The 16,610-nt window shown below is 49.2% G+C and overlaps 1 protein-coding gene across 1 annotated transcript in view; it reads right to left on the bottom strand.

The window, feature by feature from the left end:
• FADS1 (fatty acid desaturase 1) overlaps positions 1-15,952 on the bottom strand; it is a 54,240-nt gene extending 38,288 nt beyond the window's left edge. The window contains exon 1 of the mRNA XM_077460770.1: positions 15,478-15,952. Coding sequence (XP_077316896.1) covers positions 15,478-15,651 — 174 coding nt within the window. The 5' untranslated portion in view covers positions 15,652-15,952. The remainder of the gene's footprint in view (positions 1-15,477) is intronic.
• Positions 15,953-16,610: the final 658 nt, after the last annotated feature.

Here is a 16,610-nt window from a genome sequence, read left to right on the forward strand (position 1 = left end):
AGTCCTCTAAGGGCCCAAACCACAGAACCATACATAAAAAAACTTCCCAAAAATATCCCACACCAAACCGGACTGTCCAATCCAGAGATCCAGAGCTCCAGGACCCATCTAAGTAACCTTCAGACTGAGCAGTCTAGTGGGCTTCCTTTGAGCATCATTACTAGAGCTTCTTTTATTCCCACGTTTTATTTAAATAACTTTCAGAAACCTAAAAAAATGATAACTACCACACAAATTAAACATCATAATCTTACACTGACAGTACCAGCTCTAAAATTTTAAGGGGTGCTGGTTACTGTGCCCAATCCTGTTTTACATTACATCTACAAATTATACTTTAGAATCCTGGTGCCCAACCGACAGCCTTTTGGGCCCCTGCAGACAATTATCTGGTCTTCCCTATTGCCCTGTTATAGTAGTGATTCTAGCAGTCTCATGAAAGATGACTCCTGATGCATGTCCTCTGTCTCCAACAACCCTTTTAGCATGTTCAGTCTCTGATAGTTCCTGCAATACGCCTGCAGTCTGTGACCATCTCCTGTATCATGTCTGCAGTCTCTGACCATCTCTTGTATCATGTCTGCAGTCTGTGACCATCTCCTGTATCATGTCTGCAGTCTCTGACCATCTCTTGTATCATGTCTGCAGTCTGTGACCATCTCCTGTATCATGTCTGCAGTCTGTGACCTTCTCTTGTATCAAGTCTGCAGTCTCTGATCATCTCTTGTATCATGTCTGCAGTCTCTGACCATCTCCTGCATCATGTCTGCAGTCTCTGATCATCTCCTGTATCACGTCTGCAGTCTCTGACCATCTCCTGTATCATGTCTGCAGTCTGTGACCATCTCCTGTATCATGTCTGCAGTCTCTGACCATCTCTTGTATCATGTCTGCAGTCTCTGGCCATCTCTTGTATCATGTCTGCAGTCTCTGACCATCTCTTGTATCATGTCTGCAGTTTCTGACCATCTTGTGTATGAAGTCTGCAGTCTCTGATCATCTCTTGTATCAAGTCTGCAGTCTATGATCATCTCTTGAATCATGTCTGTAGTCTCTGACCATCTCTTGTATTATGTCTTCAGTCTCTGACCATCTCCTGTATCATGTCTGCAGTCTCTGACCTTCTCTTGTATCAAGTCTGCAGTCTCTGATCATCTCTTGTATCATGTCTGCAGTCTCTGACCTTCTCTTGTATCAAGTCTGCAGTCTCTGATCATCTCTTGTATCATGTCTGCAGTCTCTGACCTTCTCTTGTATCAAGTCTGTATCAAGTCTGCAGTCTCTGATCATCTCTTGTATCATGTCTGCAGCCTCTGACCTTCTCTTGTATCAAGTCTGCAGTCTATGATCATCTCTTGTATCATGTCTACATTCTCTGACCATCCCTTGTATCATGTCTGCAGTCTCTGACCATATCTTGTATCATGTCTGCAGTCTCTGACCATATCTTGTATCATGTCTGCAGTCTCTGGCCATATCTTGTATCATGTCTACATTCTCTGAACATCCCTTGTATCATGTCTGCAGTCTCTGAACATCTCTTGTGTTATGTCCATAGTCCCTGACCATCTGCTGTATTATATCCGCAGTCTTTGACTATATCCTGTTGTTTGTTTTTAGCCTTTGACACTGAATATTCACTGATGTTATGTGCGGCCCTTTGGAGATTTTGAGGGCTGCACTTGTGCCCCCCCCCCAGCCCCCATATAAAGAAAGTTGACCACCACTGCTCTAGCATGTGGACATTACAGTGGCTCAGTGGTTAGCGCTTCTGCCTTGCAGCACTGGGATCCTTGGTTTGAATTCTGGTCATTATACTATCTGCATGGAGTTTGTATGTTCCCCCTGTGCTAGTGTGGGTTTCCTCTGGGTGCTCAGGTTTCCTCCAACATTCCAAGACATGCTGGTAGGTTAGTTGTCTCCTGTCTAAATTGGCCCTAGTATGTGCATGTGAGTTAGGAACCTTAGATTGTAAGCTCCTTGAAGGCAGGGATTGATGTGAACGTAAATTTAAATTTATGGTGCTATAAAAATTACCTGTAAGAAATAAATATCTAATATCGATAGGGGAACTCCGAACAGTTACAAGGAAAACAATGCTGGGTGATCATTTCTGTGTTAGTCTGATAACCATAAAAAAAACCTGGAAGTGATTTCTGATCCCTTTCTGGGTAATACGTATGATCTCATATACTTGTTCAGGTACTGCTACTTCTCGTAGAACAGTTACGAAACACTAGTACATCTATATTACACAGCTGAGCTCAGATATACAGATGCACAGCTCAGCTTTGCCTTGTTTTTGGTATGGTAGGGGTTAACCAGATCTGGACGCTGCAAGCTCAGTAGGAAAACACACGCTCCACCTCTGGGGGATAAAGAGGAGGAGATGTTAGTGGTGGGGAAGTGGGCTGAGCAGACGGTGGAACCACAAGGCTGCACCAATCCAGTGAATGGATGCATGTTGTCAGAGCAGAGAATAGCCAACACCTGACACTGAATAGAATCAAACATCCATGTTATACAAGCACCGCGCTTACGTGGACGGCGACACAGTGACTCCTTCTCCATGATTTCCCGCTCAAGAAAAAAAATATTTAACACACCACATATCATTATATATCCAGAAGACTCAATAAGATGCAATAATAAAGTAATTACTATATAGAAATGCGCATTATGTGTCACTAGTGTGTAAAGACAACCCCACAATTATACTAAATATAAAGAGATAGCTACATACCCATCATGCTCTCACTTCCTGTCGCATTGTGATAATTCATGTAGCTTTTTATTATCCTGCGTTGTTATTTTTTTTATTCTATATATGGTTACTTTATTTTGTATCATTTATTTTATGTAGTTTTTTTTATACAGAAGTTACATTTGTATTATATTGTTATTTTGTAATATGTATTTTATGTCATTTTCCGTATGATGTCATTTATTTTATATTGTTACATTATTGTGTATTATGTCATTTATGTAATTTTTATGTATTTACATTTGTATTATATTGTTATTTTAAATTATGGATTTTTATTTATGTAGTTTTTTTTGTATTATGTAATTTATATAATTTTTATGTATTTACATTTGTATTATATTGTTATTTTGTAATATGTATTTTATGTCATTTTTCTGTATGATGTCTGTATGATTTATTTTATATCATTACATTATTATTTATGTCATTTATATCGTTTTGATGTAGTTACATTTGTATTATAATGTTGTTTGTTATATTATGTAGTTTTTTTGTATTATGTCATTTACTTGATATAGTTACATTATTGTGTATGTAGTTATAGTGTATGCAGTTACATATCATTATGTCTTTTTGTATTATATGTTATTTTATATTATGTAGTTTATTTTATATAGTTCCTTTTTTATGGTTACATTTTTACTTGTTTCTTTTCCTCTTTATAAGGGTTGCTTTTTTTGTATGACGTCATTTATTTTATATTGTTACATTATTGTACATATTATATGTAATTTATATAATTTTTATGTATTTAAATTTGTATTATATTATTTTGTAATATGTATTTTGTGTCATTTTTTGTATGATGTCATTTATTTTATATTGTTACATTATTGTTTATTATGTAATTTACTGTATTTATCGGCGTATAACACGCACATTTATTTTAAGAAGGAAGTTTCAGGAAAAAATGTACATTTTTGCATTGGCGTATAACACGCACACACTATTTGCACCTGATTTTCATGGTGAAAACGTGAGTGTTATACGCCAATAAATACAGTATATAATTTATATGTAGTTACATTTGTACTATATTGTTATTTTGTATTATGTATACGTAGTTTTTTTGTATTATGTCTTTTACTTGATATAGTTACATTATTGTGTATTATGTAGGTTTACATGTAGTTACATTTGTATTATGTAATTATTTTGTATCATGTGTTATTTTATGTCATTTATTTTATACAGTTCCTTTTTTATGGTTAAAGCGGTAGTCCGCCGGGACTCCGCGTTTTCTTTTTTTTTTTTTTTTAAAGCCAGCAGCTACAAATACTGCAGCTGCTGACTTTTAAAATAGTGACACTTACCTGTCCAGCGCGCCCGCGATGCCGGCACCCGAAGCCGATCTCTAGATCGTCTTGTCGGGTGCTGCCGCCGCCATCTTGGGTATGGGAATCAGGAAATGGAGCCTTTCGGCTTCATTTCCCGGTTCCCTACTGCGCATGCGCGAATCGCGCTGCCCAATAAGGATGGTCCCCGCTGCCTCTGGGATCTGTGTATTTCCCAGCAGGCAGCGGGGCACTTGCGGAAAGGGGTGGGCACTTGCGGAAAGGGGCGTAATCTACGCCCCTTTCCGCAGAGAGCTATCCCGGAAGTGGGTGCAGAATACCTGTACTGTACAGGTATCTGCACCCCCCTCCCCCCTGAAAGGTGGCAATTGTGGCGCCGGAGGGGGGGAGGGTTCCGATGAGCGGAGGTCCACTTTAAGTTTTTACTTGTTTCTTGTCCTCTTTATCAGGGTTGCACCGATACCGGTATCGGTGCCGATACTGAGCATTAGCACAAGTACTTGTACACATGCTCCGATACCTAAACCGATAGCTTTGTGGTATGATTTGAGCCCATACAAAATTCATTTGCTCAAATCGCACTGCAAAGAACTGCATGCCATTGAACAGGAGTGTGGTGCGATTCTTATCTGAATCGCATGCAGTTTTCCACCAACGCTCCTGTGTGAACCCAGACTTGTCACAGTGACTTCAGCCTGGATTCACGCAAGACCGGTGGGGGAAACCGCATGTGATTTGTGCTCAAGTACTCGCCGATACCGTGTACCGATACCTTTGCGGTGCGATTTGAGCCTATACAAAATGAATGGGCTGAAATTGCACTACAAATAAACACGTCATTTGAACATGAATGCGGTGCGATTCCTATCCGAATCACATGCGGTGTCCCCCACCTGTCTTATGTCAATTCAGGCTGAAGTCACTGTGACAAGCCTGGGTTCACACAGTAGCAGTGCGGGAAACTGGATGTGATTCGGACAGAAAACACACCGCATTCCTGTTCAAATCGCATGTGTTTCTTTGTAGTGCGATTTGAGCCCATTCATTTTTATAGGCTCAAATTGCAACGCAAAGGTATCTGCCCCACCCCCTGCTTCCTTTCCATAGAATTTGATTGACAGCAATGGCTCCTGCTGTTACCAGTCTGCCCAGTGAGGAGGGAGTGAGTGGAGAGAGCCACTGCTCTTGTACACAGCGCTGGATCGACATCAGATATAAAGGGGGGGATCCACGACACAGAAGGTTTTTTACCTCAATGCAGAGAATGTATTAAGGTAAACTTCCTTAAAGTGTAACTCCACTTTTGTTGAGAAAAAAACACTCCCCTCTGGGTGATCTATGTACATTGCAAAGATTATAACAACTTTTACCTTTTGTTATTCTGATATAACCCATGCGTGTTTGTCTGGGCCTCTGTACTGAGTGAGTCTAATGGGAGTGATTTCATAATAAACTGTCAGGTGTGCAGCTGCACAGCACTAATGAGGAAATCTGCTGGGCCTGCATCCCTTTAGCCCTTGTACACACGGTCGGAGAATCCGTCGGAATGTGTCCTATCGGACCGTGTTGTCGGATAATCCGACTGTGTGTGGTATGCATAGGACTGATTCCGTCGGAATATCCGTCGGACCCAATTTTCCAACTTGTTGGAAATATTTTCTGACAAACTGGTCCGATCGGACATACTCCGATCATGTGTAGAGAATTTTGATCGGACCAAGTGCCACGCATGTTCAGATCAAATTCCTACATCAAAGCTATTGGCTACTAGCCTGAATGTATTCCCGTTGTAACGAAATGACGTCATCACGTTCTGAAAGATCGGATTTTTCGACAACTTTGTCCGACCGTGTGTATGCAACAGTTTCGGACAAAATCCGATGGATTTGGTTGTTGAAATCTCCGACCGTGTGTACAGGGGCTAAGACGTATCCCTCCTGAAAATATCTCACCAAAAATGAAATTTTTGTTGCAGGGGATGCCTGAAATCTGACTTGTATGTTAGGCAGACTTCTGGGAAAATTGGTGAGCCAATCACACAAGCAGGAAATCATGTTTCTGGGGAGTGGTCAGTACACACTTTGTGTACAGAACAACTCCAGGTAGCCATATTACAATGTATTCTCAGAAAATTACATCAGCTGCAGATTGAAAAGGAAAGGTCATTTTTATTAACATTCAACTACAATATGATTTGTGTCACAATTATATATATATATATATATATATATGTGCTAAATTATTTTTTCTTTATGTGCTATTTTTTTTCCCCACGAAAGTGGAGTTACCCTTTAAGGCTTTAAACCACTTTAAATGGAAGAGCTGTATACATGTATGTTTCTAGCACTCCCATTGAGATCTATGGACAGAAGATGTGATTGTGCCCCAAAGAAGAATGACTCTACCCTAATGGGCCCATGTCTGTGCGGCTCTCCCCCCTGACTCCAGCGGCTCTCTCCCTCCAGCGGCTTTCTCCCCTCCAGCGGCTTTCTCCCCTCCAGCGGCTCTCTCCCCTCCAGCGGCTCTCTCCCCTCCAGCCTCCAGCGGCTCTCTCCCCTCCAGCCTCCAGCGGCTCTCTCCCCTCCAGCCTCCAGCAGCTCTCTCCCTCCAGTGGCTCTCTCCCCCCAGCCTCCAGCGGCTCTCTCCCCCCCAGCCTCCAGCAGCTCTCTCCCTCCAGCGGCTCTCCCCCCCCCAGCCTCCAGCAGCTCTCTCCCTCCAGCGGCTCTCTCCCCCCCAGCCTCCAGCAGCTCTCTCCCTCCAGTGGCTCTCTCCCCACAGCCTCCAGCGGCTCTCTTCCCCCCAGCCTCCAGCAGCTCTCTCCCTCCAGTGGTCTCTCCCCCCAGCCTCCAGCGGCTCTCTCCCCCCCAGCCTCCAGCGGCTCTCTCCCCCCCAGCCTCCAGCGGCTCTCTCCCTCCAGCGGCTCTCTCCCCCCAGCCTCCAGTGGCTCCCCCCAGCCTCCAGCGGCTCTCTCCCCCCAGCCTCCAGTGGCTCCCCCCAGCCTCCAGCGGCTCTCTCCCTCCAGTGGCTCTCTCCCCCCAGCCTCCAGCGGCTCTCTCCCTCCAGTGGCTCTCTCCCCCCAGCCTCCAGCGGCTCTCTCCCTCCAGCGGCTCTCTCCCCCTAGCCTCCAGTGGCTCTCTCCCTCCAGCGGCTCTCTCCCTCCAGTGGCTCTCTCTTCCCCAGCCTCCAGCAGCTCTCTCCCTCCAGTGGCTCTTTCTCCTCAGTCTCCAGTGGCTCTCCCCCCAGCGGCTCTCTCCCTCCAGTGGCTCTTTCTCCTCAGTCTCCAGTGGCTCTCCCCCCAGCCTCCAGTGGCTCTTTCTCCTCAGTCTCCAGTGGCTCTCCCCCCAGCCTCCAACGGCTCTCTCCCTCCAGTGGCTCTCTCCCCTCAGCCTCCAGCGGCTCTCTTCCTCCAGTGGTTCTCTCCCCCCTGCCTCCAGCGGCTCTCTCCCTCCAGCGGCTCTCTCCCTCCAGCGGCTCTCTCCCCTCCAGCGGCTCTCTCCCCTCCAGCGGCTCTCTCCCTCCAGTGGTTCTCTCCCCCCAGCCTCCAGCGGCTCTCTCCCCCCCAGCGGCTCTCTCCCCCCCAGCGGCTCTCTCCCTCCAGTGGCTCTCTCCCCCCAGCCTCCAGCGGCTCTCTCCCCCCCAACCTCCAGCGGCTCTCTCCCCCAGCCTGCAGCGGCTCTCTCCCCCCCCCCCAGCCTCCAGCGGCTCTCTCCCTCCAGTGGCTCTCTCCCCCCAGCCTCCAGCGGCTCTCTCCCTTCAGCGGCTCTCTCCCCCCAGCCTCCAGTGGCTCTCTCCCTCCAGAGGCTCTCTCCCCTCCAGCGGCTCTCTCCCCCCAGCCTCCAGCGGCTCTCTCCCTCCAGCGGCTCTCTCCCCCCAGCCTCCAATGGCTCTCTCCCTCCAGCCTCCAGTGGCTCTCTCCCTCCAGAGGCTCTCTCCCCTCCAGCGGCTCTCTCCCCCCAGCCTCCAGCGGCTCTCTCCCTCCAGTGGCTCTCTCCCCCCAGCCTCCAGCAGCTCTCTCCCTCCAGTGGCTCTCTCCCCCAGCCTCCAGCGGCTCTCTCCCTCCAGTGGCTCTCTCCCCCCAGCCTCCAGCAGCTGTCTCCCTCCAGCGGCTCTCTCCCTCCAGTGGCTCTCTCTCCCCAGCCTCCAGCGGCTCTCTCCCTCCAGTGGCTCTCTCTCCCCAGCCTCCAGCGGCTCTCTCCCTCCGGTAGCTCTTTCTCCTCAGTCTCCAGTGGCTCTCTCCCTCCAGTGGCTCTTTCTCCTCAGTCTCCAGTGGCTCTCTCCCCCCCAGCCTCCAGCGGCTCTCTCCCTCCAGTGGCTCTCTCCCCCCAGCCTCTAGCAGCTCTCTCCCTCCAGCCTCCAGCAGCTCTCTCCCTCCAGTGGCTCTCTCCCCCCAGCCTCTAGCAGCTCTCTCCCTCCAGCCTCCAGCAGCTCTCTCCCTCCAGTGGCTCTCTCCCCCCAGCCTCTAGCAGCTCTCTCCCTCCAGCCTCCAGCAGCTCTCTCCCTCCAGTGGCTCTCTCCCCCCAGCCTCTAGCAGCTCTCTCCCTCCAGCCTCCAGCAGCTCTCTCCCTCCAGTGGCTCTCTCCCCCCAGCCTCTAGCAGCTCTCTCCCTCCAGCCTCCAGCAGCTCTCTCCCTCCAGTGGCTCTTTCCCCCCAGCCTCCAGCGGCTGTCTCCCTCCAGCGGCTCTCTCCCTCCAGTGGCTCTCTCCCCCCAGCCTCCAGCGGCTCTCTCCCTCCAGTGGCTCTCTCTCCCCAGCCTCCAGCAGCTCTCTCCCTCCAGTGGCTCTTTCCCCCCAGCCTCCAGTGGCTGTCTCCCTCCAGCGGCTCTCTCCCTCCAGCCTCCAGCAGCTCTCTCCCTCCAGTGGCTCTCTTCCCTCAGTCTCCAGTGGCTCTCTTCCCTCAGGCTCCAGTGGCTCTCTCCCCCCAGCCTCCAGGGGCTCTCTCCCTCCAGCCTCCAGCAGCTCTCTCCCTCCAGTGGCTCTCTTCCCTCAGTCTCCAGTGGCTCTCTTCCCTCAGGCTCCAGTGGCTCTCTCCCCCCAGTCTCCAGTGGCTCTCTCCCCCCAGCCTCCAGCGGCTCTCTCCCTTCAGCGGCTCTCTCCCTCCAGCCTCCAGTGGCTCTCTCCCTCCAGAGGCTCTCTCCCCTCCAGCGGCTCTCTCCCCCCAGCCTCCAGCGGCTCTCTCCCTCCAGTGGCTCTCTCCCCCCAGCCTCCAGCAGCTCTCTCCCTCCAGTGGCTCTCTCCCCCAGCCTCCAGCGGCTCTCTCCCTCCAGTGGCTCTCTCCCCCCAGCCTCCAGCAGCTGTCTCCCTCCAGCGGCTCTCTCCCTCCAGTGGCTCTCTCTCCCCAGCCTCCAGCGGCTCTCTCCCTCCGGTAGCTCTTTCTCCTCAGTCTCCAGTGGCTCTCTCCCTCCAGTGGCTCTTTCTCCTCAGTCTCCAGTGGCTCTCTCCCTCCAGTGGCTCTTTCTCCTCAGTCTCCAGTGGCTCTCTCCCCCCCAGCCTCCAGCGGCTCTCTCCCTCCAGTGGCTCTCTCCCCCCAGCCTCTAGCAGCTCTCTCCCTCCAGCCTCCAGCAGCTCTCTCCCTCCAGTGGCTCTCTCCCCCCAGCCTCTAGCAGCTCTCTCCCTCCAGCCTCCAGCAGCTCTCTCCCTCCAGTGGCTCTCTCCCCCCAGCCTCTAGCAGCTCTCTCCCTCCAGCCTCCAGCAGCTCTCTCCCTCCAGTGGCTCTCTCCCCCCAGCCTCTAGCAGCTCTCTCCCTCCAGCCTCCAGCAGCTCTCTCCCTCCAGTGGCTCTCTCCCCCCAGCCTCTAGCAGCTCTCTCCCTCCAGCCTCCAGCAGCTCTCTCCCTCCAGTGGCTCTTTCCCCCCAGCCTCCAGCGGCTGTCTCCCTCCAGCGGCTCTCTCCCTCCAGTGGCTCTCTCCCCCCAGCCTCCAGCGGCTCTCTCCCTCCAGTGGCTCTCTCTCCCCAGCCTCCAGCAGCTCTCTCCCTCCAGTGGCTCTTTCCCCCCAGCCTCCAGTGGCTGTCTCCCTCCAGCGGCTCTCTCCCTCCAGCCTCCAGCAGCTCTCTCCCTCCAGTGGCTCTCTTCCCTCAGTCTCCAGTGGCTCTCTTCCCTCAGGCTCCAGTGGCTCTCTCCCCCCAGCCTCCAGGGGCTCTCTCCCTCCAGCCTCCAGCAGCTCTCTCCCTCCAGTGGCTCTCTTCCCTCAGTCTCCAGTGGCTCTCTTCCCTCAGGCTCCAGTGGCTCTCTCCCCCCAGTCTCCAGTGGCTCTCTCCCCCCAGCCTCCAGCGGCTCTCTCCCTTCAGCGGCTCTCTCCCTCCAGCCTCCAGTGGCTCTCTCCCTCCAGAGGCTCTCTCCCCTCCAGCGGCTCTCTCCCCCCAGCCTCCAGCGGCTCTCTCCCTCCAGTGGCTCTCTCCCCCCAGCCTCCAGCAGCTCTCTCCCTCCAGTGGCTTTCTCCCCCAGCCTCCAGCGGCTCTCTCCCTCCAGTGGCTCTCTCCCCCCAGCCTCCAGCAGCTGTCTCCCTCCAGCGGCTCTCTCCCTCCAGTGGCTCTCTCTCCCCAGCCTCCAGCGGCTCTCTCCCTCCGGTAGCTCTTTCTCCTCAGTCTCCAGTGGCTCTCTCCCTCCAGTGGCTCTTTCTCCTCAGTCTCCAGTGGCTCTCTCCCCCCCAGCCTCCAGCGGCTCTCTCCCTCCAGTGGCTCTCTCCCCCCAGCCTCTAGCAGCTCTCTCCCTCCAGCCTCCAGCAGCTCTCTCCCTCCAGTGGCTCTCTCCCCCCAGCCTCTAGCAGCTCTCTCCCTCCAGCCTCCAGCAGCTCTCTCCCTCCAGTGGCTCTCTCCCCCCAGCCTCTAGCAGCTCTCTCCCTCCAGCCTCCAGCAGCTCTCTCCCTCCAGTGGCTCTCTCCCCCCAGCCTCTAGCAGCTCTCTCCCTCCAGCCTCCAGCAGCTCTCTCCCTCCAGTGGCTCTCTCCCCCCAGCCTCTAGCAGCTCTCTCCCTCCAGCCTCCAGCAGCTCTCTCCCTCCAGTGGCTCTTTCCCCCCAGCCTCCAGCGGCTGTCTCCCTCCAGCGGCTCTCTCCCTCCAGTGGCTCTCTCCCCCCAGCCTCCAGCGGCTCTCTCCCTCCAGTGGCTCTCTCTCCCCAGCCTCCAGCAGCTCTCTCCCTCCAGTGGCTCTTTCCCCCCAGCCTCCAGTGGCTGTCTCCCTCCAGCGGCTCTCTCCCTCCAGCCTCCAGCAGCTCTCTCCCTCCAGTGGCTCTCTTCCCTCAGTCTCCAGTGGCTCTCTTCCCTCAGGCTCCAGTGGCTCTCTCCCCCCAGTCTCCAGTGGCTCTCTCCCCCCAGCCTCCAGCGGCTCTCTCCCTCCAGTGGCTCTCTCCCCCCAGGCTTCAGTGGCTCTCTCCCCACAGCCTCCAGCGCCTCTGTCCCCTCGGCATCCAGCATTTTCTCCAACCAGTGGCTCTGTCCCCTCAGCCTCCAGTATCTTTCTTTCCTCAGCCTCCAGTGGCTCTCTCCCCCCAGCCTCCAGCCGTTCGTGCCATCCATTGGACCTCCTCCCCATCCCGCGATCTCCCACTGTCAGATGCCGAAAAGCCGCTTCACTGGTCCAGAGATTTGAAATTCACGCGGCTTTCTCTCCTCCGCTTGCAGTGCTGACAGTACAGACTACAGGGATTCTAATTGGTCAGCGCCGTCACATGGATGGCACTGACCAATCATAAACCATCTAGCCCGGCAATCTGGTACAGCGGGACCGGCCAGGGGGTCCAGTGGATGGGTCCAACCACTGGAGGCTGGGGGGAGAGAGCTGCTGGAGATGTGGGGAACAAAGTCATGGGAGAGGCAAGCCACAGATGTCCACAGGGGGATGGGGAGCCGGAGATGGGGGGCCGTCATGTAGGGAGGTCTCCCGCACCGCTCCTGTGTGATCTCTGGCTCTAAATCACTATGACAAGCCTGGACTCACACAGGAGCGGCGCGGGAATCCTCATGCGATTCAGACAAGCACTACATTCCTGTTCAAATCGCATGCAATTCTTTGCAGTGCAATCTGTGCTCATTCATTTTGTATGGACCGCAAAGTATCAGTTTCAGGTATCGAGAGCATTTTCATGAGTAGGAGTAAATACTCCGGGGGTATCGGGGGCCACAGACGGTGCGGATCTCATCACCCCCATCGATTTATAGTCATTGGATTCTCTCCAGCAGTTTTCATTATATAAAGCAGCAGCTGGACCTGCTGTCTTTGAGATAGATAAATAATAAAGCAATCTGATTGTAAGATCTACCATCGTCTCCATAAGGACCCGTACAACTGGATAGAAATCGATCGAATCGTATAGGTCTGTCCTGATATTAAAGAAACTGTACAGGGATCGTACAATCAGATTGCAGTGTGTGTGTCCACCATACAATCTGATTTTAAAAATCTCCTTCAGATCTACCATTAACTGTTTCGTACGAGAGCCTGCCTGTTTCAATACAAATTGGATGGATTGTTTAGGTGTGCTCTCGTTTTGGGAAATCTAAAGGAGATTGTGCAATCATGTGGTAGTGTGTCCAATTCCATTGTACAATCTACTTCAGGCCTACCATTAACTATGTCGTTTGAGGGCCTGCTTACTTCCAAATTAACAGTATTTTTTGGGTAAGTCCTCATGTGATAGTTTTAGTAAATCTGAAGTAGATTGTACAGAAATTGTAAAACTAGACTGTATAGTGTATGGCCAGCTTTAAGCTCACCACACACTGTACAATTTGATTGTACAATCTCCTTTAGATCCACCTGCAAATATGCAATTCAAGAGCCTGATTGGATAGAAGTTGACTGCATAGGTAAGGTACTACTTTTACTACTACTACTACTACATAGATCTGGAGGATCTAAGGTTGGTTGTAACAAGTATGGCGAGCCTTAAACTGACCATATATTATACAATCTCTGTACAATCTCCTTGGATTTACCAAAAGGAGGACACACCTACACAATGCATTCAAATCAGAATCAAATACGGGCGGCCCTTCTACTACAATCAGATTGTATAGAGTATGGTCCCATTTAGACAGCGGTCCCCATTGGAAGATTTCTTCTTACCTCGTGTTCTGTATGTTAAAGTCCCTCTCACTTCCGTTTTTGGAGAGCGACTCTCCCCAATGGGGGCACAGACAACAAAAAACACCAGGAAGAGGGTCTAAATCCCCCCCCCCCCCTGTATCCAATACTAAAGAAATTTTACCCAAAGATAAAAGTGAATAGCAGAGCTGGAATAGAACAGAATAGAACAGACTAAAATAGAATAAAAGAGAACACAGACTAGAATAGAACCGAATAGAACTGACTAGAATTGAATAAAAAGGAACAGAATAGAACAGACTAAAATAGAATAGAATGGAACACAGAGTAGAATAGAACAGAATATAATAGAATATAATAGTACAAGACAGACTAGAATAGAACACAGAGTAGAACAGAATAGAATAGAACAGACTAGAATACAAAAGAATAGCACAGACTAGAATAGAATAGAACACAGACTAGAATAGAATAGAACACAGACTAGAACAGAATAGAGGAGCACAGACTAGCCTAGAACAGAACAGATTACAAGACAGACTAGAACAGAATAGAACACAGACTATAATAGAAAAGACTAGCACAGGCTAGAATAGAATAAAATAGAGCAGACTAAAATAGAACATAATAGAACTGACTAAAATAGAACACATATTAGAATAGAATAGAATAGAACAGACTAGACTAGAATAGAATAGAACACAGAGTAAAATAGAACAGAATATAATAGTACAGAACAGACTAGAACAGAATAGTACAAAATAGAACAGACTAGAATAGAACACAGACTATAATAGAAAAGAATAGCACAGAATAGAATAAAATAGAGCAGACTAGAATAGAACAGAATAGAACCGACTAAAATAGAACACAGACTAGAATAGAATAGAACAGACTAGACTTGAATAGAATATAATAGAACAGAACAAACTAGAACAGGATAATACAAAATAGAACAGAGTAGAATAGAAAACAGAGTAGAATAGAATAGAACAGACTAGAATACAAAAGAATAGCACAGACTAGAATAGAACACAGACTAGGATAGAATACAGACTAGAACAGAATAGAAGAGCACAGACTAGACTAGAACAGAATAGAATACAAGACAGATTAGAACAGAATAGAACACAGACTATAATAGAAAAGACTAGCACAGACTAGAATAGAATAAAATAGAGCAGACTAAAATAGAACATAATAGAACCGACTAAAATAGAACACAGATTAGAATAGAGTAGAACAGACTAGACTAGAATAGAACACAGAGTAAAATAGAACAGAATATAATAGTACAGAACAGACTAGAACAGAATAGTACAAAATAGAACAGACTAGAATAGAACACAGACTAGAACAGAATAGAAAACAGACTAGAACAGAATAAAAGAGCACAGGCAAGACTAGAACAGACTAGAATAGAATAGAACACAGACTAGAAAAGAATAGAACACAGACTATAATAGAAAAGACTAGCACAGACTAGAATAGAATAAAATAGAGCAGACTAAAATAGAACATAATAGAACCGACTAAAATAGAACACAGATTAGAATAGAGTAGAACAGACTAGACTAGAATAGAACACAGAGTAAAATAGAACAGAATATAATAGTACAGAACAGACTAGAACAGAATAGTACAAAATAGAACAGACTAGAATAGAACACAGACTAGAATAGAATAGAAAACAGACTAGAACAGAATAAAAGAGCACAGGCAAGACTAGAACAGACTAGAATAGAATAGAACACAGACTAGAAAAGAATAGAACACAGACTATAATAGAAAAGAATAGCACAGACTAGAATAGAATAAAATAGAGCAGACTAGAATAGAACAGAATAGAACCGACTAAAATAGAACACAGACTAGAATAGAATAGAACAGAATAGAACAGACTAGACTTTAATATAATATAATAGAACAGAACAGACTAGAATAGGATAATACAAAATAGAACAGAGTAGAATAGCACCAACTAGAATAGAACACAGACTATAATAGAAAAGAATAGCACAGACTAGGATAGAATAAAATAGCACAGACTAGGATAGAATAAAATAGCACAGACTAGGATAGAATAGAACACAGACTAGAACAGAATATATTAGCACAGACTAGAATAGAATAGAACAGACTATAATAGAAAAGAATAGCACAGACTAGAATAGAATAGAACAGACTAGAATAGCACTGACTAGAATAGAACAGACTAGAATAGAATATTATAGAAATAATAAATGAATTGATAAAAATAAATGAATAAAGCTGTACACCTTTTCTTGTCCCCCCCCCCCCCCCCATGTGTGAAATGGGCCCCCAGGGTTGTGGGTCCCGGGTCGCCCCCCATTATTATCACCCCCGTGCCCGTGCTCACCGTGGCGTCCTGGCCGGCGTAGTGGCTGATGACCCGCTGCCCCCCGGGGTGCCTCTTGCAGAATGTGGTGATGTCATAGACCTTGCGGTTGATGACGAGCCATCGCTCCTCGCGGGTGCTCCGTTTCTGGACCTCCTCCCAGGTGTAGGGGGTGAGTTGTGGGTTGGATCCCATGGCTGGACCCTCCTATGTACCTCTTATCACTTTATATCCCCAACACACAGTCACTGCACACCGCCCATACAAAGAGCTGACTAAACAATGGGGGAGACCACACACATCACATGACCTACACCTGTCCCCTCATCCCCATCACATAACCCCGCCCTCCCCGCTCTCCTCTACCCGGCCCGGATCTCCGCACCGCTCCCAGTATGAGCGCCTCTCTCTCTCTCTCTCTCTCACACTCCCCTCCCTCCGCCCGGCAACCCGGCTCTGAGCTTCAGCACCAAAACCTCCTGGACCGCGGCCTCAAGGCACGCCCCCGCAAACACTTCCCCCGTCCTCACTGGCCACCGCACCGGCCTATCAAAATCTCCAGCCGTCTAAGCGCCTACCCCCTAGCGCTGGTTGGTTAAACTCAGTGACGCTAGAACCAATCTCCAGGGGGCTGTTCTTAGAAGCATCAGCTCACCCCGGCTCAGCCCCGCTATCCGGAGGAATCAATGTAGAGAAGCTTTATTTAAACGGGCAATGGCTTTGATCATTGATGCGGCGTGTGCTGTGACGTAGTGCCGCCAGATGGCAGTAGAGATAGCGGTATGTGTGATGAGTCCTGTGATGTCTGGAGTCTAATCACACACAGTGCGATCTGATTGTACGATCTGCAGACAAGATCAAGACTAGGCTAGAGGAACTTGCCAGACAATTCATCCTATTTGTATTCAGTGAGGTCGGCTCTTGTACTACATATTGGCAGATCTCACCACACATGATACAATCTGTCCAATCGGAGGCTCGGTTCATCCATTTATTATAGTGTGCTATCAGGGGCGTAACTATAGGGGGTGCAGCAGTCGCGACCGCAACTGGGCCCTGTGCTGCAGGGGGCCCATGCAGCCCCCTCTACATATGGCCGGCAGCAGCATAGGCAGCTAGGGGTACCAGTGCACCATGCACACGGGTGGCTGGAG

The sequence above is a fragment of the Lithobates pipiens genome, unplaced genomic scaffold (assembly GCF_037356315.1).
Source record: "Lithobates pipiens isolate NorthernLeopardFrog02 unplaced genomic scaffold, aLitPip1_a1.2 Scaffold_10, whole genome shotgun sequence".
NCBI classification, from domain to species: domain Eukaryota; kingdom Metazoa; phylum Chordata; class Amphibia; order Anura; family Ranidae; genus Lithobates; species Lithobates pipiens.